Source organism: Colobus angolensis, unplaced genomic scaffold (genome assembly GCF_000951035.1).
Source record: "Colobus angolensis palliatus isolate OR3802 unplaced genomic scaffold, Cang.pa_1.0 Scaffold254, whole genome shotgun sequence".
Classification (NCBI taxonomy): Eukaryota; Metazoa; Chordata; class Mammalia; order Primates; family Cercopithecidae; genus Colobus; species Colobus angolensis.
The window spans coordinates 959,480-986,907 of NW_012115755.1; the positions used below are offsets into that span (position 1 = coordinate 959,480).

Below are 27,428 nucleotides of genomic sequence, written 5' to 3' on the forward strand. Positions count from 1 at the left end.
GGTTCAAGCGATTCTCTTCTCTCAGCCTCCTGAATACCTGGGATTACAGGCGCCTGCCACCACACCCAGCTAATTTCTGTACTTTTAGTAGAAACAGGGTTTCACCATGTTGGCCAGGCTGGTCTTGAACTCCTGACCTCAAGTGATCCACCCACCTCGGCCTCCGAAAGTTCTGGGATCACAGACGTGAGCCACCGCGCCCGGCCCAGACTGCATTTATTATTGTGAATAATTTGATGTCTTTCCTTCCCAATTGCCTTTTTATACATAGGCATTTTACTTATTTTAATAATTGGGATTTTTAACATATACACATTATTTTTGTTGTTTATGGGGAGTAGGGGTTGAGAGGATGGCTCTGAAGTTTATGCCACGTGTGTTTGAAACCAGCTTCTGCCATTTGTTGTATGACGAATGCTTACCCTCCAAATCTCAGTTTCTTTATTTATAAAATAGGAATAATAATAATAGTATATATTTCCTAAGATTATTGTAAGAACTGGTTGCGGATCAATTAAGTCTTCAGTGCTGGGTACGGTGGCTCATGACTGTAACCCAAGCATTTTGGGAGGCCGTGGTAGGTGGATTGCTTGAGCCCAGGAGTTTGAGACCAGCCTGGACAACATGGTGAAACCCCCTCTATAAAAAATTGAAAAATTAGCTGAACATGGTGGTACACACCTGTGCCCTAGCTACTCTGGAGGCTGAGGCAGGAGAATGGTGTGAACCTGGGAGGCAGAACTTGCAGTGAGCCAAGATCGCGCCACTGAGTTCCAGCCTGGGCGACAGAGTGAGATTCCATCTCAAAAAATACATAAATAAATAAATAAAATAATTGTTTAAGGCCGGGCACGATGGCTCACACCTGTAATCCCAGCACTTTGGGAAGCCAAGACAGGCTTGATTGCTTGAGCTCACAAGTTCGAGACCAGCCTGCGCAACATGGTGAAACCGTGTCTACTAAAAATACAAAAAAAATTAGCCGGGCATGGTGGCACACGCCTATAGTCCCAGCTACTCAGGAGGCTGAGGTGGGAGGATGGCTTGATCCTGGGAGGCAGAGGTTGCAATGAGCCATGATCATGCCACTGTACTCCAGCCTGGGTGACAGAGCAAGACTATCTCAAAAAAAAAAAAAAATTAAGAGTTCAAAATTTATTGTTATTAAATCCTCATATCAATCAAACTTTAAAATTGTTTAATTTTAATTATAAAAGTAATAAGTGTGTATTATGGACATATTGGAAAATATGGAAGAGCACATACAGAAAAAATCACCCCTAATTCTACCACCCACATAATAGAAAATCACTTTTCACATATTCTGTCACAGTCTTTATATACATATTTTTTGGGGGAAGAAGCAACTTAATATTTACTCTTCTCACAGAAAAAAAAATGGAATTCTTCTCCTAACAACAAAATGAATTTAAAACTTCTTTCTTATCTATTTCAGTATCTGATATAGTATCACAGCTATCCCTAAGTCTCTAGTTACCCTCACCCCAAAATCAACCTAGGCTACCTCTTGACCCATTTGTATTTTTCTGTCTATGCTATATTTTAACATAGATGAAATCATGTTATATGTATAATACTGAATTCTGATTTTTTAACTTTATATAAGCTTTTTCGTATGTCATTAAAAGTTTTTTAGCTGAAGCTCTTGTTTGTCTGTTTGTTTTGAGATGGAGTCTCGCTCTGACACCTAGGCTGGAGTACAGTGGCACCATCTCGGTTCATTGCAGCCTCCACCTTCCAGGTTCAAGCAATTCTCATGTCTCAGCCTTCAAGTAGCTGGGACTACAGACACATGCCACCACGTCTGGTTAATTTTTATATTTTTAGTAGAGATGGGGTTTCACCATGTTGGTCAGGCTCCTCTTGAACTCCTGACCTCAAGCAGTTCGCTTGCCTTGGCCTCCCAAAGTGCTGGGATTACAGGCATGAGCCACTACACCCAGCCTCTTTTTTTTTTCTCATTATGAAATATTTCAAATGCCTGGAAAACTTTGCTATCTTCAACCTATTCTAGAACCTCTTATTTTTGTATTCTACAGAAATCCCTCCTAATTTCCTTCTTTTTAATCTCTACAGAACAAGGGTCAAAAATTAGAACCCATCCCTCATCGAAGACTAAGAATGGTAGCAAATACCATTGAAGAGAATTTTCCCCTGGGGACTGTGCAGTTTTTGATGGACTTTGTGTCACCCCAGCATTACCCACCAAGAGAAATTGTGGCTCACATCATCCAGAAAATCTTGCTCAGTGGCTCTGAGACTGTGGATGTCCTAAAGGAGGCCTACATGCTTCTCATGAAAATTCAACAGTATGAACCGTAACCTCTGGCTGTTGGTGAATCTTCTAGGGATCTTAGACTCAGGGCATAGCTTTCTCTTGATAGCCTTTTTTAACCTGTTACACAGTGGGTGACTTAGTATATTAGTGTTATTTAAATTGCAGATGATAAGAAACCCAGTCCAAGCAGACCTTAACTACTGGTAAAAGAGAATTTAATGCCTCATGTTACTAGAAACCTAGGAGTAAGATGTGACTCGATTCAGTATACAAAAATGGTTACCAGGATTCATTTTGCAGCTCTACTTTGGTTCTGTTTTGGGGCTGCATGTGGTAGCCCTCTCACCCTCAGGCTTTTATGACACTTCCAGTGGGAGAGAGTGTTTCCTTTACAGTCACTCAAGAGTTCTGAAATTGAGTCTTGCAGGATTTAATTTGCCTAATGAGAGACATGACTGTATCTTTGAGCCAATCAATGTGAATTGAGGGGTAGAACAGCATGATTGGCTAAAAAAGTCACATGCTTCATTTTGGCGTTCTGGTAGGTAAAACTAGTTGGTTAAGAGTAGTGAAGAGGGCTGGGCGCGGTGGCTCAAGCCTGTAATCCCAGCACTTTGGGAGGCCGAGACGGGCGGATCATGAGGTCAGGAGATGGAGACCATCCTGGCTAACACGGTGAAACCCCGTCTCTACTAAAAAATACAAAACTAGCCGGGCGAGGTGGCGGGCGCCTGTAGTCCCAGCTACTCGGGAGGCTGAGGTAGGAGAATGGCGTAGGCCCGGGAGGCGGAGCTTGCAGTGAGCTGAGATCGGGCCACTGCACTCCAGCCTGGGCGACAGAGTGAGACTCTGTCTCAAAAAAAAAAAAAACAAAAAAAAAAAGAGTAGTGAAGAGTTGGTTTCTTAAGACAAAATTATAGCACTAAAGCTTTCCAAAAGGGGAGTGGATACTGGGTAGCAAAAAACAATGAAGTTCCACTACTCTCAGATTGACATGGTATAATACCAGAGGGTGAGCAAGAGCATGGACGATAAGAAGAGGCTTACTTCCTTCTATCACCTTCCAGATCCCATCCCTTCTCCCTCTAAATTCTCCATAATTCTAATTGATTTCACTTGACTTTCAGGCTACATCCAGCCAATGCCAAGACAGTGGAGTGGGACTGGAAACTGCTCACCTATGTCATGGAGGAAGAGGTAACAACAATTACGAGGTTATATCTTCTGTAGGGGAAGTTTTAACTGTAAAGAAAAGTGATACCAGGTGCCATGGCTTATACCTATAATCCCACCATTTTTGGAGGCCGAGGCAGGAGGACAGTTTGAGCCCAGGAGTTCAAGGCCAGCCTGGGCAACAAAGTGAGACCCTGTCTCTACAAAAATAAAAATAAAAAATTTAGCCAGGCATAGTGGCGCATGCCTGTGGTCCCAGCTACATGGAAGCCTGAGGCAAGAAGATTGCTTGAGCCTAGGAGGTTGAGGCCAGTGATCCATGATCACAACACTATTCCAGCCTGGGTGACAGAGCAAGACCCTGTCTGAAAAGAAAAGTGACAGTAAATCTGGTAATAAAGTCTACACCATTATTCCCTCCTGATACTCCCACCCTTCCAATTCAAGATTTAGTATGTTTACTTATCCCTGTCCTTGAGATCCCATTAAAAATAATAGTAAATGAATAGAGAAAGTTATAAATTCATGGCTATAAAAAAGAGGGAAGGATAGTAGATTTGAATGAAGATTAGGGAGACCTACAGAGAATGTAAGAGTAATGACTGATGAAGCTGGGCAGAGAAAGCCACATCCATGGAGAGAGGCTACAGCCAAGGAAGGACGAATCTTCCCTTTAGAGCACCAGAGAGGTCTTGGACTTAGAAACACAGTATCTAATAGAGGGCAGGAGTCAGATGTGGGCTGTAATTGGATCTTTATTTTGAAAGTTTGTGGATGGAACAGCCAACCTCTTCATTGCTGAGGACAGGAGGATCAGTAGCCAGGTTACCTACCTTCAGGCAAAAAGTCAGAGAATTTATTGTCTAAAAAAGTTTAATGAGGCTGGGCACAGTGGCTCATGCCTGTAATCCCAGCACTTTGGGAGGCCAAGGTGGGCAGATCACGTGAGGTCGGGAGTTTGAGACCAGCCTGCCCAACATGGAGAAACACCGTCTCTACTAAAAATACAACATGAACTGGGTATGGTGGCACATGCTTGTAATCCCAGCTACTCAGGAGGCTGAGGCAGGGGAATCGCTTGAACCCGAGAGGTGGAGGTTGCAGTGAGCCAAGATAATGCCATTGCACTCCAGCCTGGGCAGCAAGAGTGAAACTCCGTCTCAAAAAAAAAAAAAGTTGAATGAACCGTCTGTAATAAACAAAGACAGCTAGTGCAGAGTTGGTGCTACAGGAAAAAGGTCTTCCACATTCTGACCTTTAAGGATCCGCAAGTTTAATAGCCAACTTTTTATCTGCTCACCTAAAGCAATTAGCTACAACAAATTACTTTCAACTTAGAATTCTGTACATAGCCAAACTATCAGTTAAGTGTGAGGATAGAATTAAGATATTTCCAGCTACGCATGAATTTGAGAATATATCCCCACACCCTGTTTCTTAGGAGGTTACCTGAGGTAGTGTATCAAAGGCATCAGGAAGTCATCAAAAAAAGCAGGGAGGCATGGGATCCAGGGAACATCAGATTTAATCCAGGAGAATATTGAAGAGAAGTCCCAAAATTACAATGAAGAGCACACCTAGGAAGCAATTTGTCCAGATTGGAGTGAAATAACGGAAGATTTTAAATAGGAACAGTCTGGAGGACATCAGCAAGATGGTAAACTAGGAAGCTCCAGGCCCTTGTTACCCCATGGAGACATTGGATTAACAACCATATACAGGCCAGAATATCACTATGAGAACTCTGGAGCCGAATTAAGAAGCTTCAGTGCCCAGGCCAATGCCTAACCAAGAGCATAGTCTATCAAAAGTGCTAGGAAAGTTTGTGGCATTTTGCATGCCCATGTGCCTCTCCCTGCCCAGCAAAGCATGGTTCAACCAGGAGAAAACCTCCCATACCTTGACTCTTCCCTTGGGCCAGAAACAAAAGAGTGGACCATGCATACAATGTACTGACTTGTCTGGGGGCTGTAGGCATGAGCCACCGTGCCTTTCCTGGAGTGGGAGACTGAGATGGGAGTATCACCTGAGGTTGGGAGTTCTAGGCCAGCTCAGCCAACATGGTGAAACCCTGTCTGTACTAAAAATACAAACATTAGCTGGGTGTGGTGGTGCATGCCTGCAGTCTCAGCTACTCAGGCACAAGAATTGCTTGAACCCAGAAGGTGGAGGTTGCAGTGAGCTAAAATCATGCCACTGCACTGCAGCCTGGGCAACAGAGCAAGGCTCTGTCTTAAAAAATAAAATAAGTTATGGGTATACAGTATATAAATATCTAACTTAAGACATTGATAACATAAACTGGGGTGGAGTAGTAAAGAAGTAGAGGTTTTTGTATGCAACTGAAGTTGTTAAACTAGATTGTTATAACTTTTTTTTTTTTTTTTGAGAAGGAGTCTCGCTCTGTCTCCCAGGCTGGACTGCAGTGGCCGGATCTCAGCTCACTGCAAGCTCCGCCTCCTGGGTTTACACCATTCTCCTTCCTCAGCCTCCCAAGTAGCTGGGACTACAGGCGCCCGCCACCTCGCCCGGCTAATTTTTTTGTATTTTTTAGTAGAGACGGGGTTTCACCGTGTTAGCCAGGATGGTCTCGATCTCCTGACCTCGTGATCCACCCGTCTCGGCCTCCCAAAGTGCTGGGATTACAGGCTTGAGCCACCGCACCCAGCCGATTGTTATAACTTTTAAGATACGTTATGTAATCTCAATGGTAACTTCAAGTAAGATATCTATAGAATATACCCAAAAGGAAATGAGAAAGAAATCAAAGCATGTCACTACAAAAAAAAAATCAATGAAAAATGAAGGAAGGCAGTAACAAAGGAAAGGAGGCCTGAAAAGGCTACAAGACATATAGGAAATAATTAATATGGCAATAGTAAGTTCTTCCCTATCAGTAATTATTTTAAATGCAAATAGATTAAAGTCCCCAATTAAAAGACAGAGATTAACTGAATGGACTAAAAACCAGGATCCAACTATATGCCATCTACAAGAGTCTCACTTTATATGTTTTCAAATACCAAACTCTTGTCACCAGGTGCAATGGCTCATGCCTGTAATTCTAGCACTTTGGGAGACCAGTGTAGAAAGATTGGTTGAAGTCAGGAGTTCAAGACCAGCCTAGACAACATAGAAAGACTCTGTCTCTAAAAAAAATTTTTTTTAATTAGTAGGCATGGTAGCACACACCTGTTGTCCCAGCTACTGTGGATGTTGAGGTGGGAGGATCCCGTGAGCCCAGGAGTTCTAGGCTGCAGTAGGTTATCATAGTGCCGCTGTACTCCAGTTGGGTGACAGAGCAAGACCGTGTCTCTAAAAAACAAAAGAAAGAAAGACTTGCTGAAAATGAAAGGATGAGAAAAGATACTCCTCATAAATAGTAACCCAAAGAGAGCAAGGGTGGCTATACTAATGTATGACAAAAAGACTTTAAGTCAAAAACTGTTACAAGTGGCAAAGAAGGACATTATATAATAAAAGGGTCAGTTCACCAAGGAGGTATAAAAATTACAAATATATATGCACTGAACATCAGACCTCCTAAATCTGTAAAACAAACGCTGACAGAATTGAAAGAAGAAATAGACAACACAATAATAGGGGGAGATTCAATACCCCACTTTTGATAATGGATAAAATAACCAGACAGAAAATCAATAAGAAAACAGAGGACTTGAACAATACTATAGGCCACTTCAGCATAGACATATACAGAACATTCCACCCAAAAACAGCAGAACACACATTCTTCTCAAGTGTACATGGAGTTTTCTCCAGATAGACCACATGTTGGGCCACAAAACAAGACTTAAACAAAATATAAAAACATTGACATTATACCAAGTATCTTCCAATCACAGTGGGATGAAACTAGGAATCAACAGCAGAATGAAATCTGGAAAACCCACAAATACATGACAACTAAACAACACACAACAGTGGTTCAGAGAAAAAAAAAAATCTCATGGGAAATTTTAAAATACCTTGAGACAAATTAAAATGGAAATATGACATACAAAAACTTATGGATGCAGCATAAGCAGCGCTAAGAAGTTACAGATAAAAATAAATGCTTACATTAAAAAAGAAGATCTCAAACCAACAACCTGACTATATCTAAAGTAGGAAAAGAAGAAACTGAACCCAAAGTTAGCAGAGGGAGGTAATAGTAAAGATTAGAGCAGAGATAAATGGAGAATAGGGAAAAAAATGAACAACACTAAGATATGAGGTTTTTAAAACATTTCATTTGTTTTGATGCAGGGTCTCACTCTGTCACTCAGGCTGGAGTTCAGTAGCACAATTATAGCTTACTGAAACCTTGAACTCCTGGGCTCAAGCCATCCTCGAGCCTCAGCCTCTCAAGTAGCTGGGACAACAAGCATGCGTCACCATACTCAGCTAATTTTTTTATTATTTTTTGTAGAGGTGGGAATCTAGCTAAGTTGCCCAGGCTGGTCTTGAACTCTTGGCCTCAAGTGATCCTCCCACCTTTGCCTCACAGAGTACTAGGATTACAGGCATGAGCCACTGCACCCAGCCACAGAGTTGCGTTTTTGAAAAGATCAAAACTGACAAACTCTTAACTAGGTTAAAAAAGAGAAAAGATTCAAATTACTAAAATCAGCATTGATAGCTCAGCGATAGAATTTTTAAAAATTACTAAAATCTGAAATGAAAGAGGGGGGCATTACAACCAGTGCCACAGAAATAAAAAGGATTATAAGAGAATACTGCCAACAATTATACCCCCAATAAACTGGATAACCTAGAATAAATGGAGTAATTCCTGGAAACCTACCAAGATTGACTCATGAAGAAATAAAAAATCTGAACAGAATAATAACTAGTAAGGAGTCAGTAATCAAAAACCTTTCAGCAAAAAAGCCTACAACAAGGTGGCTTCACTAGTAAATTTGGCCAAACATTTAAATAAAAATTAGCACCAATCCTCCTCAGAGTTTTCCAAAAAACAGAAGGAGGATTTTATTTCAGCTTATTCTATGAGGCCAGCATTACCCTGTGATATCGTTTGGCTGTGTCCCTACCCAAATGTCATCTTGAATTGTAGATCCCATAATTCCCACGTGTCATGGAAGGGACCCGGTGCAGGGTAATTGAATCATGGGGGCGGGTTTTCCTGTGCTGTTCTCATAATAGTGAATAAATCTCATGATATCTAATGGTTTTATAAAGGGGAGTTCCCCTACACAAACCCTCTCACCTACTGCCGTATAAGATGTAACTTTGCTCCTCATTCGCCTTCTGCCATGATTGTGAGGCCTCCCCAGCCATGTGGAACTGTAAGTCAACTAAACCTCTTGCCTTTATAAATTACCCAGTCTAGGGTATGTCTTTATTAGCAGCATGATACACCCTGATATCAAAGCCAGATCAAAAAAACTACAAGCAGCTGGACGCAGTGACTCATGCCTGCAATCTCAGCATTTTGGGAGGCCAAGGTGGGTGGATCACTTGAAGCCAGGAGTTCAAGACCAGCATGGCCAACATGGCGAAACCCCATCTCTGCTAAAGATAACAAAAATTAACCGAGTATGGTGGCATGCACCTGAAATCCCAACTACTGGGGAGGCTGAGGCAGGAGAATCGCCTGAACCCTGGAGGCAGGGGTTGCAGTGAGCTGAGATGGTGCCACTGCACTCCACCCTGGGCGATAGAGTAAGACTGTCTCAAAAAAAAAAAAGGAAAAGGAAAAAACTACAATAAAACTGCCAATCAGTGTACCTGATAAATGTTGATGAAGAAACCCTCAACAAAATACTAATAAACTAAAATTCAACAGCACATTAAAAGAATATGCAGTCATCTCTTGGTTGACTACATGGGGGAACTGGTTCTAGAACCTCCTTTGGATACCAAAATTTGCAGATGTTTAAATCCTGTATAACCTATACACATCCTCTTATATACTTCAAATCATCTGTAGATTACTTATGATACCCAATACAATGTAAATTACATGTAAATAGTTATACTGCATTGTTTAAGGAATGATGACAAGAAAAAACATTTGTACATATTCAGTATAGATATAAATTTTTTTCAAATATTTTCAAATCTTAACTGGGTAAATCCATGGATGCAGAACCCACAGATACAGAGAGCCAACTGTACACCATGAACATATGGGATTTATTCTTGGATGGTTTAACAAATGAAAATAAATGTGATACACCATATTACAGAATGAAGAGAAAAAACACACGATCACCTCAATTAATGCAGAAAACACATTTAACAAAATTCAACACCCTTTCTCAATAAAGACACTCAAACTAGGAATAGAAGAAAACCACTTCAACATAATAAAGGCCATTTGTGAAAAGCCCACAGTTGGCATCATACTGAATGGTGAAAGACTGAAAGATTTTCCTCTAAAATCAGACATGCCTACTCTTGCCACTTCTATTCAACATAGTACTTCAAGTCCTAGACAGAGCAGTTAGTCAAGGGAAAGAACTAAAAGGCATCCAAATTAGAAAGGGAGAAGTAAAATACCTCTGTTCACAGGTGACATGATCTTATGTGTAGAATATCCTAAAATTCTACCAAAAAAAAAAAAAAAACTAGTAAATGAAATAATAAGTGAATTCAGCAAAACAGCAATATATAAAACTAGCTCACAAAACTCAATTGCGTTTTTGTTAAACCAACAATGAAAAATCTGAAAAGGAAATAACACAATTTCATTTACAGTATCATCAAAAAGAATAAAATACTCAGGCATAAACCTAACCAAGGAGGTTAAAGATTTGTACACTGAGAACTACAAAAAGTTGAAAGAAATTAGACACCACTAAATGGTAAGGCTTCCTGTATTCATGGAGTGAAAGACTTAATATGGTTAAGATGTCATTACTACCCAAAGTGATCTACAGGTTCAACACAATTCCCATCAAAATCCCAACAACGTTTTTTTTTTGTGTATGTGTAGAAATAGAAAATTCCATCCTAAAATTCATGTTGAATCCCAAGGGCCAACTTTTAGTCTTTCAGAAGTTGGTGTCTTTAGCCGAGCATGATGGTGGGCACCTGTAATCTCAGCTACTCAGGAGGCTGAGGCCAGAGAATTGCTTGAACCCGGGAGGCAGAGGTTGCAGTGAGCTGAGATCTTGCCATTGCATTCCAGTGTGGGTGACAGAGTGAGACTCTGTCTTTTTAAAAAAAAAAAAAACAGTTGGTATCTTGCAAAGGACACCAAACGGCCAAAGCAATCTTTTTTTTTTTTTTTTTTTTGAGACAGAGTTTAGCTCTTATTGCCCAGGCTACAGTGCGATGGCGCTATCTCAGCTCACTGCAACCTCCGCCTCCTGGGTTTAAGCGATTCTCCTGCCTCAGTCTCCCGAGTAGCTGGGATTGCAGGCATGTGCCACCATGCCTAGCTAATTTTGTATTTTTAACAGATGGGTTTCTCCATGTTGATCAGACTGGTCTTGAACTCCCAACCTCGGGGGATCCGCCCGCCTCGGTGCTGGGATTACAGGCGTGAGCCACCATGCCCAGCCGGTCAAAGCAATCTTGAAATAAAAAGAACAAAGTTGGAGTTCTCACACTTCTTGACTGTAAAACATAAAGCTACAGTAATCAAAGCAGTGTGGTACAAGAAAAAAGGTAGACATATGGGATAGAGAGCCCAGAAATAAACCTTTGGTACGTGGTCAAGTGACCTTCATTAAGGGTGCCAAGACTACTCAGTGGTGAAAAGACAGTCTCTGAATGTCATAGGAAAAAGTGGATATCCACTTGTAAAAGAATGAAGTTGGACTCTGAACATATAAAAATTAACTTAAAATGCATTAAAGACCTGAATATAAGACCCAAATCTATAAAATTCATTGAAGAAAGCATGGGGCAAAACTTCATGACGTTGGATTTGGCAATTGATTTCTTGAATATGATACCACACAGGCAGCAAAAACAAAAATAGACAAATAGTACTGCATCAAACTTCAGAACTTCTGTGTGTCAACAGAGTGAGCAATAAAAATAGAAAATACAAAAGTAGAGTGAAAAGGCAGCCTATGGGATGGGAGAAAATATGTATTAATCATTTATCTGATGACGGTTAATATCCAGAATATATAAAGAACTCCAGCAACTCAACAACAAATGAATAACCCAATTTCAAAATGGGCAGAGGACTTACATGGACATTTCTCCTAAGATGATATAGAAATGGCCAACAAACTTGTGAAAAGATACTCAATATAACTAGTCATTAGAGGTATACAAATCAAAACCACAATGCAATGTCACCTCATACCCATTAGAATGGCCACTATTTTTTAAAAAACAATAAGTGTGGGCAAGGATTTGGAGAAATTAGAACCTTTGTGCACTCTTGGTGGGATTGTAAAGTGGTGCCACTGCTATGGAAAACAGTATGAGGGAGTGTGAAATGGAAAGTTGTTCAATGGATATAGAGTTTCAGTTTTGCAAGATGGAAAGTTCTGGGGATCTTTTACAGGACTGTGAATATACTTAACAATACTGAACTGTACACCTAAAAATGTTTAAGATAGTAAATTTAATGATAATGTGGTTTTTATAACAATTTTTTTTTTTTTTTTTTGAGACAGAGTCTCGCTCTGTGGCCCAGGCTGGAGTGCAGTGTCGCAATCTTGGCTCACTGCAAGCTCCGCCTCCCGGGTTCACACCATTCTCCTGCCTCAGCCTCCCGAGTAGCTGGGACTACAGGCACCCGTCACCATGCCTGGCTAATTTTTTGTATTTTTAGTAGAGATTGGGTTTCACCATGTTAGCAGGACGGTTGTGATCTCCTGACCTCGTGAGCCACCTGCATTGACCTCCCAAAGTGCTAGGATTACAGGTGTGAGCCACCGTGCCCGGCCTTTATCACAATTTTTAAAATTTTGTTAAAGAAAAAACAGATAATAACAAACATTGCCAAGAATGTGGAGAACAGTAAGTCTCATACATTGCTGATGAGAATATAAATAGTACAGGCACTTTGGAAAATGGTTTGACAGTTCTTTAAAAGTTGAACATAAATTTATTCACCCTATCTATTCCAATTCTAGATATAGACCCAACAAAAATGAAAATGTCTGCGAAAGACTTATATTCAAATGTTCAAAGCAGTGTTATGCATAATAGCCAAAATGTGGAAATAACCCAAATGTCCATGAGCTGGTGAATGGATAAACAAAATGAAATACTATTCAGTTCTAAAAAGCTATTGATGCATACTATTAATACAGGCAAACCTTAAAAAAATTAAGCTAAGTGAAAGAAACCACACATAAAACATTACATATTATATGATTCTATTTCTAAGAAATGTTTAGAAAAGGCAGATCTAGAGAGACAGAAAGCAGATGAGTGGTTGCCTTGGCCTGATGATTGGAAAGGGAACTGTAAGTGCCCATGAGAGATCTTTTGGGGTAATGGAAATGTTCTAAAAATAGATTATGGTAATATTTGCACAACTCAGTAGGTTTACTACAAATCATTGAATTGTACTTTTAAAATGGCTGAATTTTATGGTATGCTAATAAAGTTGTTTTATTTATTTATTTTTAAGACAAGGTCTCTTGCTCTGTCACCCAGGCTGGAGTACAGTGGCATGATCATAGCTCACTGCAGCCATGACCTCCTGAACTCAAGTGATCCTCCTGCCTCAGCCTCCTAAGTAGCTCAGACTATAGGCATGGCTAATTTTTTTATTTTTATTTTTGTAGAGATGGGGTCTCGCTATGTTTCCTGGGCTGGTGTTGTTTCCTGGCCTCAAATGATCCTCCCACCTCAGCCTCCCAGAGTTCTGAGATCACAGGCATGAATGACTATGCCCAGCCCACATTATTTTAAAAGAAAAAAAGAGAGGGAGAATTACTTCGGGGAAAAAAAGGTATTCTCAAGATTCAGCACTATTCTTGAGGAGTTGAAAGAGGTGTATTATAATTACAGGTAGTTAAAGGAGGGGAGAAAAAGCAAAACTCTAGAAAAACAAAAAACTTCACAAGAAAGGAATGATTTTCTTAGTTTACTATCTGGATTTACTAAAAGTATTTAGTAAACGTATTTAGTAAATACTTTTAACATAATCCTGACACTGTAAACACTATGTAGTTATAACATTAGAATATATACAAAGCATAGGAGACAATTTTATTAGCCTTGATGATGTAAAATGGAAAGTATAGAAGATAAAGGTTGGAAGATGAAAAGTGACAGGACCTCTGAAAATAGTAGGGCTGGTGTAACATTCTTATCTTCCAAAATGGGGAGTCAAGAGATAACTGTCTGTAGGTGATAGAAATACACTTATTTTAGGAAGAGAAGAGGTGGGGGATTGGCCTAAGTAAATTCTTACCTAGCATAGCAGAAATCAATAGATAATGTCTACAGTTGATAAATCAAGAAATCATAATAAAAGTCTATTTCTTTAGAGATGTTTATGGTGACTTCTAGAAGAATTAGTTAAAAATTATTCTAGGATACTGGAGAACGCAAGTAGTGGTGGAGAGTGGTGTCAGTAGAAGACTTTTTATCAAAAATCTAGCACAAGGCTGGGCGCAGTGGCTCACACCTGTAATCCCAGCCCTTTGGGAAACCAATGCGGGTGGATCACCTGAGGTGACGAGTTCAAGACCAGCCTGACCATTATGGTGAAACCCTGTCTGTACTAAAAATACAAAAATTAGCCGGGCTTGGTGGCAGGCACCTATAATCCCAGCTACTCGGGAGGCTGAGGCGAGAGAATTGCTTGAACCTAGGAGGTGGAGGTTGTAGTGAGCCGAGATTGCGCCACTGCACTCCAGCCTGGGTGACAGACCGAGACTCCAAAAAAAAAAAAAGAAAAATCTAGCACAGGTACTTGATTTTTTAAAAAAGTATTTGCATCAGTTATCAAGGATTAGAGAAAAATAAACACATGTGGAAGACAAAGATATTGTCACCTCCTCCCAAAAAAGAAAGAAATGATATGTATTTAGAATGGTCACTTAGTTTCCTACTGACTAAATCATATCCTGGTCCATTAGTTTATGTTCTGAGAAAATATACCTATTCCCTGGAGTTCGGATGTTTCCACATAGTCCCGAAATAGTTTGATACCTCTCGTTCTTTAAAGTTTGAAGCCTAAGCTCCCAGCACTTGTCTCGTAGTAAAGGGAAACCAACAAATTGTGCATGCCTGCCTACTATGTGACAAGTACTTACACTGTCTTTGGTAAGGTTAGAATTATCCCCATATAAACTACAAGGATGCTAAGTTCTAGAGGGCTTAAATAAGGGACAGAGCTAGATCTAAAACAGCAACAAAAACTGAATGCTGTGTGCCTCCAAAGCCCATGCTCTTTAACTGTTTGTCAGTTAGGATCATTTCACCTGTAACAGAATACCCAACTCAGACTTGGCCCAGCAGTCAAGTTGAGCCAAGCCAACAACTTGGCTCAATCAGGTCCCATGACTGGAAGTTCATCAGCAGAGTGGACATCATGGCAGTTTGATCTAGCAGCATAGGAGTCATTAAAGAACCAGTATCTCTTTCTCTGTTTTGCCATCCATAGTTTTGGGTATATCCTGAGGTTGATAGGTTCAGTGACAGGGAGAGATTAAATTCCCATGGCTGTCTCTTAAATCAAATGATCTACAATCCTAGAGACTCCAGTAGATATTTGATTGCCACTTAGGTGTTAGAAAATTATAATTATTTGCAGATGACTAGATCCTTTGAACAAGTAATAATACTTAAAAAATGGTTTCTGGGCCGGGCGCGGTGGCTCAAGCCTGTAATCCCAGCACTTTGGGAGGCCGAGACGGGCGGATCACGAGGTCAGGAGATCGAGACTATCCTGGCTAAGATGGTGAAACCCCGTCTCTACTAAAAAATACAAAAAACTAGCCAGGCGAGGTGGCGGACGCCTATAGTCCCAGCTACTCTGGAGGCTGAGGCAGGAGAATGGCATAAACCCGGGAGGCGGAGCTTGCAGTGAGCTGAGATCCGGCCACTGTACTCCAGCCCGGGCGACGGACCGAGACTCCGTCTCAAAAAAAAAAAAAAAATGGTTTCTGAAATCTTATAAGGTATGATTCTTTCAGCAGTCGCCCTATTTGTCCTCTCTCATAATGACCCAGACTACCTACCCTCTCCTGGGAGCCTCTCTTTTAAGCACAGGCATACTTGTTGATGCATGGCCTTCTCTTGGGCTTAGTGTTTATGAGAGCCCAATGTTGACTGTCATCCAGGAGACTGAGAAGACTGACTTCTCATTCTTTTTCCCACAGGGACAGACTCTGCCTGGGCGAGTCCTTTTCCTGCGTTATGTCGTTCAGACCCTAGAAGATGACTTCCAGCAGACCCTGAGGAGACAACGGCAGCACCTGCAGCAGTCCATTGCAAACATGGTGCTGTCCTGTGACAAGCAGCCCCACAATGTCAGGTGAGCAGCCACCTGAGACCTGAGATGGGAAGAGGTAAGGGATTATAGGTGGGCAGCTGCTGAAGCCAGAATATCAGCCAGGTGAGGTTTTCTAGTCAGTAGGTAGTGTAGTAGGGCTAATTGTTAAAACTATAGATAGACCGGGTGCAGTGGTTCACACCTGTAATCCCAATACTTTGGGAGGCCAAGGTGGGTGGATCACTTGAGGTCAGGAGTTCGAAACCAGCCTGGCCAACATGGCACAACCACGTCTCTACTAAAAATACACAAAGTAGCAGGGTGTGGTGATGCATGCCTGTAATTCCAGCTACTTGGGAGGCTGAGGTGGGAAAATCACTTGAACCCAGGAGGCAGAGGTTGCAGTGAGCCGAGATTGTGCCACTGCACTCCAGCCTGGGTGACAGAGCAAGATTCCGTCTCAAAAATAATTAATTAATTTTTAAAAATAAAACTATAGCTAATCATAAAATAACCCCCTCCTGATAATCATAAAAGAAACCAACAATGCGGCAGGCACCACATAGCTTGAGTGATTTTTCTCTCAAGACCAACAGACTTCTTTTGGTCTATTTCAGTATTGTCCAAACAACATTATGAGATCTAGGGGAGAACCTTAGATAAAACTTTTCAGTTTCTATTAACCTGCATTTATTCCTATCCCCCGATGAACCTCAATATAAATCTCATTTGTCACTACTAGTTTCTGAAAAGTAATATCTGTAACAATAGGTCATGTAGCTGACAAGGTACAATAGATAGTAAGCATGTGCTCTTTTTTTGCAGAATCAGAGTCAGAGTTTCTGGAAGCATGGAACTACTATATGCTTATACCGAGGGGGGAAAGTATGATCTTTAGGGTAGGGGATCATGGGCTGGAATTTTTCTTTTGGAACTACAGACAGCCCTGACTCATGATGGTTTGACTTAGGATTTTTTGACTTTACATTGGTACTGAAGTGATAACCATTCAGTAGAAACTATTCCTCAAGTACCCAACAAACATTCTGTTTTTCATTTTCAGTATAGTATTCAATAAATTCCATAAACTGTTCAACACTTTGTTATAAAATAGGCTTTGTGTTGCATGATTTTGCCCAACTGTAAGCTGTCAGTGTTCTGAGCACATTTAAGGTAGGCTAGGCTAAGCTACGATGTTTGGTACATTGGGTGCATTAAATGCGTTTTCAACTTAAAATATTTTCAGCTTACAGTGGTGTCTTAGTCCCTTTGTGTTGCCATAAAGGAATGAGTGAGACTGGGTAATTTATAAAGAAAAGAGGTTTGTTTGGCTCACAATTCTACAAGATGTACAAGAAGCATGGGTCTAGCATCTGCTTCTGGTGAGGGCTTCAGGAAGCTTCCACTCATGACAGAAGGTGAAGGAGAGCTGGAGTATCACCTGGCAAGGAAGGAAGGAAGACCGGGAGCAAGGGTATAGTGCCAACCTCTTTCAAACAGCCAGCTCTCAAGTGAACTAATAGAGTGAGAACTCACTCGTTACTATGAGGATAGTACCAAGACATTTGTGAAGGATCTGCCTCCATGACCCAAACATCTTCCACTAGGCCCCATCTCCAACACTGGGGATCACATCAACATGAGATTTGGAGGGGACAAATATCAAAGCTATATCAGATGGGTTTATCCAGATGTAACCCCGTCATATGTTGAGCATCTGGACATCCCTTGCTTTTTTGGAAATGGCTCTTACTAGAAGGGTGTACCAGCATCTCTTTGTTCAGAGCAGCATTGAAACTCTTCCACTCATACTTACGTTCTCATATGTTCTTACATATTTGTTGAAGTATTCACAGGTCAACATGGGGTATTGACGATGATAAATCCTCTAATAAAAAGGAGGATGTTTCATTATATTTTGGGCATTGGCCAGCTTTCCCACCCCCTTAGTTTGCATGCCCATATTTATTTCCCTATATGTGGTATTTTATCTAAAAATTAAATCTTAATAATTTTAGGGGTGCAAAATCAGTAAGCAGAGGATCAGCAAAGAGCACAAGACAACACAGTTGAATTTTAAAGTGAAAAATTGGCCAGGCTCAGTGGCTCACACCTGTAATCCCAACACTTTGGGAGGCCGAGGCGGGCAGATCACCTGAGCCCAGGAGTCCAAGACCAGCCTGGCCAACGTGGTAAAACCCCATCTCTACTAAAAATACAAAAATTAGCCGTGCGTGGTGGCATGCGCCTGTAATCCCAGCTACTTGGGAGACTGAGGCAGGAGAATCGCTTGAACCTGGGAGACAGAGGTTGCAGTAAGCCGAGATCACACCACTGCACTCCAGCCTGGGCAACAAGAGTGAGACTCTGTCTCAAAAGCAAATAAAAAATAAATTTTAAAAAGTGAAAAATAATTTATATAATAAGAACAATTCCATCTACCATTATGCTTTGCTGCCTAGGCATTAGAGTGAGTGGGATACACAAGGCACTGTTCTCTCGGTTGCTTTCATTTTCAATTCTTGTGGTGTGAGCCTCTCACTGTACAAGGTATGACTCTTGAGTTTAAAGATAGGCATTTAAGACTGGGCACAGTGGCTCACACCTGTAATCCCAGCACTTTGGGAGGCCAAAGTGGGCGGATCCCTTGAGGTCAGGAGTTTAACACCAGCCTAGCCAACATGGTGAAACCCCATCTCTACTAAAAAATACATTAAAAAAATTTTTTTTTTGCTAGGCATAGTGCCAGGCACCTGTAATCCCAGCTACTTGAGGGGCTGAGGGCAGGAGAATTGCTTGAACCCAGGAGGTAGAGATTGCAGTGAGCCGAGATCATGCCATTATACTCCAGCGTGGGCAACAGAGGAAAACGCTTGTCTCATAAATAAATAAAGGCATTTTGGGCCGGGCATGGTGGCTAAGGCCTGTAATCCCAGCACTTTGGGAGGCCAAGGGGGACAGATCACATGAGGCTAGGAGTTTGAGACCAGCCTGGCCTCAAAACCCGACCTCTAGTGAAAGTAGAAAAATAGCCAGACATGATGGTGCACTTCTGTAATCCCAGCTACTCAGGAGACTGAGGCATGAGAATCATTTGAACCTGGGAGGCAGAGGTTGCAGTGATCCAGGATTGCACCTCTGCAATCCAGCCTGGACAACAGAGCAAGACTCTGTCTCAAAAACAAAACAAAAACAACAACAAAGATACGCATTCTTGAGGGGTGTTTGTGACCTGTAAATCTAGGCCAGGTCCTCTGTTTTGTGCTTACTCAATGAAAAAAATCATTTGTTTCAGTTGGCAGGAAAATGAGCTATCTTTGATTCATTAAGAAATGGATATTAGACTGAGTTGGTGATTACAAGGATGTATGCATGTATTTATCTAAATTCATCAAACAAAACTTTGGCAATTTATTGTATGTAAATTATACCTCAAAGAGGTATTTTTAAAAAGAGAGAGAGATGATCAGTCTCCATATGACCCCCTCTTAAGGGATTTTCTTTTCTTTCTTTCATTTTGAACTACACATACGAACAGTAGGCTAGTTTCTACAAGACTTCAGAAATACACTTGTCTCCAGGTCCCCTCACCTGCATTTTTGTTTCTCTTTAATTCGTATTTTTAATGTTTACCTCCATATGGCAAAATAACATGCTTTCAGTGCTGCTTCTTGATTTTTCATTGTTAGCCATTATCTGTTGACTTCTCACATGAAAGATAAGGAGTTCACTCTTTTTCCTCCCCACATTCCCCATCACACACATATTTCCCAGCCCTTATATCATTAATATAATTTTTATATCAGTGTTCAATGTTTCTATTCCTATAACTATGTATGCTAGTCAGAATTTTACTAAGTACTAAACCGTGGTTGCTTTTCCTTTTATTCATATCTTTTTGTTTTCCTTAAGGTTAATAATTATCCTATTTTTAAGTTTCTTGCTTTCCTTGTACATATCAGAATTCAACCCCAAATTCTTTCTTAGTTGACACCCTCCCTAGGAGGGTGTCAAGGTTCTTGGCGTCTTCAACAAAGAATTGGACAAAATGTATAAACAAAGCAAGGAAAAATGAAACAAAAGCAGAGATTTATTGAAAACGAAAGCACACTCCACAGGGTGGGAGCAGGCCCAAGCAAGCAACTTGAGAGCCTGGTTACAGAATTTTCTGGGGTTTAAATATCCTCTAGAGGTTTCCCATTGTACTTGATGTACACCCTATGTAAATGAAGTAGTGGCCTACCATTAGTTTGATTAGTTGTGGAGGGGGACAGGGTTGCAAAGGGAGAAGCCTCTGGTCCTTTTGTTACTTGGGCATGGAAAACTGGGGTTTTCCTTTTGATTTAGTTCTAGGAATTCAACATGAATTGGCCATAGGTTCCCTGCCTCCAGACCCTATTTTCCTGCCTCAGTTGGTCTCAATATCATTCATACTGGGTTGTCCTATTAGTTTCTTCTCAAAAATCTGAGGTGGAATGTTTTGATCTCCTTCAATCTGGATCACTCGTCCTCTTTTCCAGTCTTCATTGTAAATTTGAGAGTCCCCTTCAATGCTTTTCAAGGTTGGATGACTTGTTTGTTTGTCCTGTCCTTCTCTTTCATGGCTCATACCTTCATTTAAGGAATCCATTCCTGGTAGCTTTCTAAGAAAGGTGTATGGGAAGTAAAGTTTTTGAGATCTTATTTGTCTGCAGATGTCTTTATCTTCTCATACATTGATTGATAATTAGGCTAAGGATAGATGATTTGCTTAGAAATAACTTTTCTACAGAACATCAAAGGAAATCTTCCATTGTCTTCTAGCTTTCAGAATTGTTGTTAAGAAATCATAAGTAGCCGGGTGTCGTGGTTCACACCTGTAATCCCAGCACTTTGGGAGGCCGAGGTGGGTGGATCACTTTGAGCTCAGGTGTTCAAGACCAGCCAGGGCAACATGGCAAACCCCCATCTCTACCAAAGCTACAAAAAATTAGCTGGGGGTAGTGACACACACCTGTGGTCCCAGCTACTAGGAAGGCTGAGATAGGAGGATCGCTTGAGCCTTGGAGGCAGAGGTTGCACTGAGCCAAGATTGTGCCACTGTACTCCAGCCTGGGTGACAGAGCAAGACGCTGTCTTGGAGGGGAAAAAAAAAGAAGACATAAGCTATTTTGATTACTGAGTCTTTGTATGTGCCCTGGTTTTTCTCTCTGGAAGTTTCTAAAGTTCTCTTTTTGCCAAATGTACCTGTCCTAGGTTTATACTCATCCATTGTGTTGGGCATTCAGTGGGCCATTTCAGTCTGGAAAAATGTCCTTCATTTCTAATAAACAGGATTTTTCACTTTTGTTATTATCTTTCTAATTTCCCAGAGCTCTTTTATTTTTTCTCTTTGTCTTCCTTATTAAAATTAATCAGTAAGCCAGGCATGGTGGCATGTGCCTGTAGTCCCAGCTGCCGGAGAGGTTGAGGCAGGAGGATCACTTGAGCTCAGGAGTTCAGTGAGCTATGATGGTGCCACTGCACTCCAGCCTGGACAACAGAGCAAGCCCTCATCTCTAAAAAATGATAATAATAGGCTGGGCACAGTGGCTCAGGCCTGTAATCCTGGCACTTTCAGGGGCCAAAGTGGAAAGATCGCTTGAGGCCAGGAGTTCAAGACCAACCTGGGCAACATAGCAAGACTCTGACTCTGCAAAAAATTAATAATATAAACCGTATTCTTATTTTCTTCTTTCCTGGATCCATATCATCTCATATCTTTGATTTTGCTAATCAGAATTTTCATTTTTGTTTATTCTCTGTTTCTCTTCTACATAATGTCTGTTTTCTCCGAGTTGGTTTTTTGGGAGGAAGGAGAGGTATTTCGGTCTCTTTCCATAGATGTCTGGTAAATGTTGGTAGTCTATAGTCTATCCATATTTAAAGGTGCGAGACTCAAAAGATAATGGAAGCTCTGAAGACATGAGAGGACTTGTCATTTCTGCACTTCCCTGTAGGTGGAACTGATTTCTCATTTCCTTTTTCTTTTTTTTTTTGAGACGAAGTCTCACTCTGTCGCCCAGGCTAGAGTGCAGTGGCCGGATCTCAACTCACTGCAAGCTCCACCTCCCGGGTTCACACCATTCTCCTGCCTCAGCCTCCCAAGTAGCTGGGACTATAGGCCCCCGCCACCATGCCCAGCTAATTTTTTGTATTTTTAATAGAGATGGGGTTTCACCGTGTTTGCCAGGATGGTCTCCATCTCCTGACCTCGTCATCCGCCCGCCTCGGCCTCCCAAAGTACTGGGATTACAGGCATGAGCCACCGTGCCCAGCCCTGATTTCTCATTTCTAAGAAAATTTCTTGAGTCAAGGTCTTTCCTCTTGGGCTGGTTCAGTTTTACAGAGAAGACATCCAACCTCTTACATGAAGGATGAAGACAGGATGCCAAGGTGTTGGCAGACATGTGTGAGAAGATGACGAGGGTCTCTGCATTCAGCATGCATATGTTCATTTAGTGCCCCATTTGCTTCAGTGTCTGCTTCCAAGCCGTGCCTGGTATCCCAGTCCAGAGACCATCTGATTTACCTCTCCACAAAGTTAACTTGTAGTCTGCAGGACTGGAGAAGATCTGGAAGTCTAAAAATTTCTTAAACAGCTTTCAAGCCATCCTTTTTTTTTTTTTTTTTTTTTTTTTTTTTTTTTGAGGTGGAGTCTCACTCTGGTTGCCCAAGGCTGGAGTGCGGCAGCCTGATCACAGCTCACTGCAGCTTTGACCTCCATGGGGTCAGGTGATCCTCTCACCTCAGCCTCTTGGGTAGCTGGGACTACTGGCATGCACCACCACGCCTTGCTAATTTTTTGTATTTTTAGTAGAAACAGGTTTTCACCATGTTGCCCAGGCTCGTCTCAAACTCTTGGACTCAAGCAATCTGCCCACTTCAGCTTCCCAAAGTGCTGGGAGTACAAGAGTGAGCCACCATGCCTGGCCACCTCCTACTTATTTCAGTTTACCTCTCTTTCACTGTCACTTCAGAGAAACCCAGTGCTGCCGCTTACAGAGCTTCTTGAAGTTGGTTTTTGGTTTTTTTTTAAGTAAATAGGATTAAATAGGATAGCTCTTCTCTGCTGCTGGCTTAGGATTCAGCTTTCTCAATTCCACTAAGTCAATTAAAATGTATTCCTTTGCCTCATTCATAGGCTTGGATTAAACATCATCTTAAAAAAATATGGCACATTGGCTTTATTTGCTTTATTTGCTTAGTTAATTGGTTGCCTTTAATTTTGTAATCGGCATCTCACAACCTACTCCCAAATCAAAGACTAAAGCCTTGACAATTACCTCACCCCTCATCCATCAGCCTGAGCAACATAACAAGAACCCGTCTCTACACCCCTTCTCACTCACCTTGCACCCGAGGTGATCATCATTCTGCATGGTCATCATTTCATTTCTTTGCTTTCTATGTAGTTTTATTGCATATACATATATTCCTATAAAATATTTTTTTACTTTAGTTCCTTTAGCTCTATATTAAAAGGTATCATGCTGTATGTAATCTACTGAGAATTTTATTTTTCACTTACTATTTTATAGTACCAAGACTTGTCCACATAGTTGCCTGTCACTGTAGTTTATTCATATTGACTACTATGTAATATTCTATGAGTATCCTTCATTTGCCTTCCACCTTTCAAAATTTCACTGCTATCATCTTCTCTCCTCTTCTCTTCTTCCTTGTAGATATTTTTCAAAAGTTATTTATTATAATATTAGTGGGGTTTTGGAGGAAACAAAATTAGGTGTGTATATTCAATTTACTATTTTTACCTAGGTTACCTAAGTGATCATGAAAAGTAGTTTTGACTATATGAGATGTTTTTACCTTGCTAACTTATAGAGCCTCAGCCCTGTACAAAGTATGATTCCACTGTGCACACTGTAAACCTTAGTTGTTAACATTAATAGGTGACAATAATATAGAGCTGGCAAGGACTTCTATGGTCATCCGGTCCAACTTTCCACTTGGTTTAGAAATGTTCCTGGTCAGGAAGGTACAGATAGTACTGTTTGACCCTGGAGTTACTTTTGAATACTTATAAATACTTATAACTCAAAGAAAAATGTTGATATTTTAGTTAGCTTTTTTTTTTCTTTCTTTCTTTTTTTCTGTAGAGATGGGTTCTTGCTATGTTGCTCAGGCTGGTCTCAAACTCTTGGTCTCAAAAGATCCTCCCACCTCGGCCTCCCAAAGTGCTGGGATTACAAGCATCAGCCACCATTCCTGGCCTTTAGTTGGCTTTTATAGCCTTACTGCAGTTAAATGTGATGTTTTTGTTAGACTTGTTTAATTATTGAAGATAGCCGAAGGGCCTTTTTGTTGCCTGTGGGGAAATCCAGGGATCTGGGGGCCCAGGTTAAGGCTATGGTTCTAAGCACCATAAATACAACAGACATTGAAACCTTCTCTTTATTTATTTATTTATTTTTTTCTGCACAGGAAAGAAAGAATAAACCTTTTCTTTCTTGTTTCCATTGCAGGGATGTTATCAAGTGGCTGGTCAAAGCAGTAACTGAAGATGGATTGACTCAGCCCCCAAATGGAAATCAAGCATCTTCAGGAACAGGAATCTTGAAGGCGGGCGGTAGCCACCCTTCTTCCCAGCCCAACCTGACAAAGAACACCAATCAACTGTAAGGGGCAGGCAGTTATCTTTCCTGGGGTTTAGTATTTTAGAGAACAGCACCAATCCCTAAGAGCAGCTTCCCCCAAATTAACAAGATCTTAGAACACAGGTGCTTAGAACACTGATGCTTATTCAAGACTTAGTTTAACTAAAGGCTAATTTTCTAATTTAAAAGGCAGAACAAAACCAGGTGCTTTCACCCCTAGAATGAACAGGACTTCACAAAGTGAATATGAAGTCACAACGCAGACACAAAACAAATGCTAGAGAACACTGCCCTTCATTTCCTGCATTTCAGGAGACAGGAAAGGGTTACAGCTGCTCATCACTTTAGGTATCTGTTGCCATAGAGAAGGAGTGGTGTGTAGTGCAAGTTTTGTTAACTTCGAGTCCTCAAGGACCTGGCTTTCTCTCCCCAGGTCCCAGGAGGAAAATAGCAGTTCACCCTGCAGGTTCCAACACACGAAGGCAGGTCTCATCACCACAGACTGGACTGGAAAGAAATTCATGGCATTTCTTTTATGGAGTTGAGAGTGGCCTTGGCATTTTTTGAGAGATGCCAGGATATTAGGGGCTGGGGCTACCCTTGCACAAGTAACCCAGTATTCCATGTCAATCATACTGTTAAAAGCCAGTCACACTGGACATTTCAAATACAACATTTGTGTCGGAATTCACAATGTTATATTATAATCTGGTTGCAGCAACCTGATTTTTATGGAAGGCCTACAAGTTTAAATTGTTTCCTAAATTATAAATAATTATAACTAATTTAGAAAACAATTTTATGTCTAAAGGGGAATGTTTTGGAACAGTGAAGCATTTGGGCAGATTGAGGAAGGCCCTAAAGTGGCATTCTCCCACAGGGCCACATAGAGACCCAAGAGGGAGGTGGTGGACACTGTTCCTTCAATGGAAGCTAATATCATATAATAGTCATCATAATAAATGTTTATAAATACATGTTAGTAGAAGTAACAAGAGGGTCCCCTAAAAGTCAATTTTGTTATGATCTTAACAACAATAATAGGTTGCTACCACTTATCACTAGAGTCCCTATCTGTGAGATGTTTTATATAGCACTCACAACTTTATAAAATAGATTATATTATTGCTCACCCTTTTTATACATGAGAACACTTGGACTCAGAGCAGTTTAGTAACTTGTCAAAGGTTGAACAGCTTATTATCATTATAGAGACAGAATCTGAGGCTAGAGGTCCTAATCTGGCCCACCTATTGTGTTGCTAGCTGCAGATTTTCTTAAAGTAAAGCCTTTCTTCCATCACAAATAACACGTTAGAAAAGACGGATGTCGGCCGGGCGTGGTGGCTCAAGCCTGTAATCCCAGCACTTTGGGAGGCCAAGACGGGTGGATCACGAGGTCAGGAGATCGAGACCATCCTGGCTAACACAGTGAAACCCCGTCTCTACTAAAAAATGCAAAAAACTAGCTGGGCGAGGTGGCGGGCGCCTGTAGTCCCAGCTACTCGGGAGGCTGAGGCAGGAGAATGGCGTGAACCCGGGAGGCAGAGCTTGCAGTGAGCCGAGATCGGGCCACTGCACTCCAGCCTGGGTGACACAGCGAGACTCCGTCTCAAAAAAAAAAAAAAAAAAAAAAGACTGATGTCAGGCCAGGCTCACCTTTCTGAGAGGTTGCCCAGACACCTAATGCCACACATCAGGCTGGCTGTCTCCCACAGTTAGATCTAATGAGAGAGAAGGTCAGGTTCCACCAGGGGAGGTTCTGAGACTGAACTTAGTAAGAAACTATTGTAAAGGAAACAGTAACTGGAGAAAACTGTATGGCAAATACATGTTTTCTCCTGTATCAAAGAAATTTAAATCATTTTAAGTCACTCTGGACCTGTTTCTTCACCTACAAAATAGGGAAGTTAGAGATCAGATGATCCTTATAGTTCTCTAGATCCTTAAGGTTGTGTGGTTCTATTTTTGAATTTAAAAGCAGCTTGCTTTTACAGCTCAACCCCAGGTTCTGAGAGGTTCAGATAGTATGTTCTGGCAAAAGGGATTCAGGTAGGTGAAATTGCTAAATAAAAGCATGCTGATGGCTTGAGTAGTTCTCCCTGACCTTGTGTGTGCTTTATAAGTCCTTTAGTAGTCTCTACTCTCGATGTACACTGGTGGGGACTCCTCCCAGCCACAGAGTGGCTCCTTGCCAGACCCTCACGTTCATATGTGTCCTGTGTTCTGGACTCAGGATTGTGTGCCAGCTTCAGAGGATGCTCTCCATAGCCGTAGAGGTGGACAGGACCCCCACCTGCAGCTCCAATAAAATTGCTGAGATGATGTTTGGGTTTGTGCTGGACATTCCTGAGAGGAGCCAAAGGTGAGTCTTAGTTTTGTTGGGGAGAGCGGTTATTTAAAAAAAAAAAAGAAAGAAAGAAACCTCTTGGAAATCATTTTTATTAAATTAACTTTTCTATCTATGTTACCTGTCAGGAACAGAATTTTACAAGAGAAAATTCCAAACTAAGATAGGAAGACAATAGTAGAAGGATTATTCTCATGTCTTTAACTTTTGGAAAGGAGGTTCTCAACTAATTATTATTATTTACAACTGAGATATAATGTCTTGGGAAGAGGCACAGTACCCTAAATGGAGCCTAAATTTTCTAACCTTATCAATTTGCCTAACAGTTTTACTCTTCTTTCAATATTTAACTGTTAAGGCTGGGTGCGGTGACTCAGGCCTGTAATCCCAGCACTTTGGGAGGCCTAGGCAGGCAGATCACCTGAGGTCAGGAGTTCAAGACCAGCCTTGGCCAACATGGTGAAACCCTGTCTCTACTAAAAATACAAAAATTAGGCCGGGCGCGGTGGCTCAAGCCTGTAATCCCAGCACTTTGGGAGGCCAAGACGGGTGGATCACGAGGTCAGGAGATCGAGACCATCCTGAG

At 41.2% G+C, this 27,428-nt stretch overlaps 1 protein-coding gene across 1 annotated transcript in view; it reads left to right on the forward strand.

Moving 5' to 3' along the window:
• The window catches only part of SIMC1 (SUMO-interacting motifs containing 1), a 66,862-nt gene that overhangs the window by 20,846 nt on the left and 18,588 nt on the right, over positions 1 to 27,428 (forward strand). The window contains exons 4-8 of the mRNA XM_011946832.1: positions 2,098 to 2,330; positions 3,427 to 3,496; positions 15,745 to 15,899; positions 24,362 to 24,514; positions 26,729 to 26,857. Of these exons, the coding sequence (XP_011802222.1) occupies positions 2,098 to 2,330; positions 3,427 to 3,496; positions 15,745 to 15,899; positions 24,362 to 24,514; positions 26,729 to 26,857 (740 nt within the window). The remainder of the gene's footprint in view (positions 1 to 2,097; positions 2,331 to 3,426; positions 3,497 to 15,744; positions 15,900 to 24,361; positions 24,515 to 26,728; positions 26,858 to 27,428) is intronic.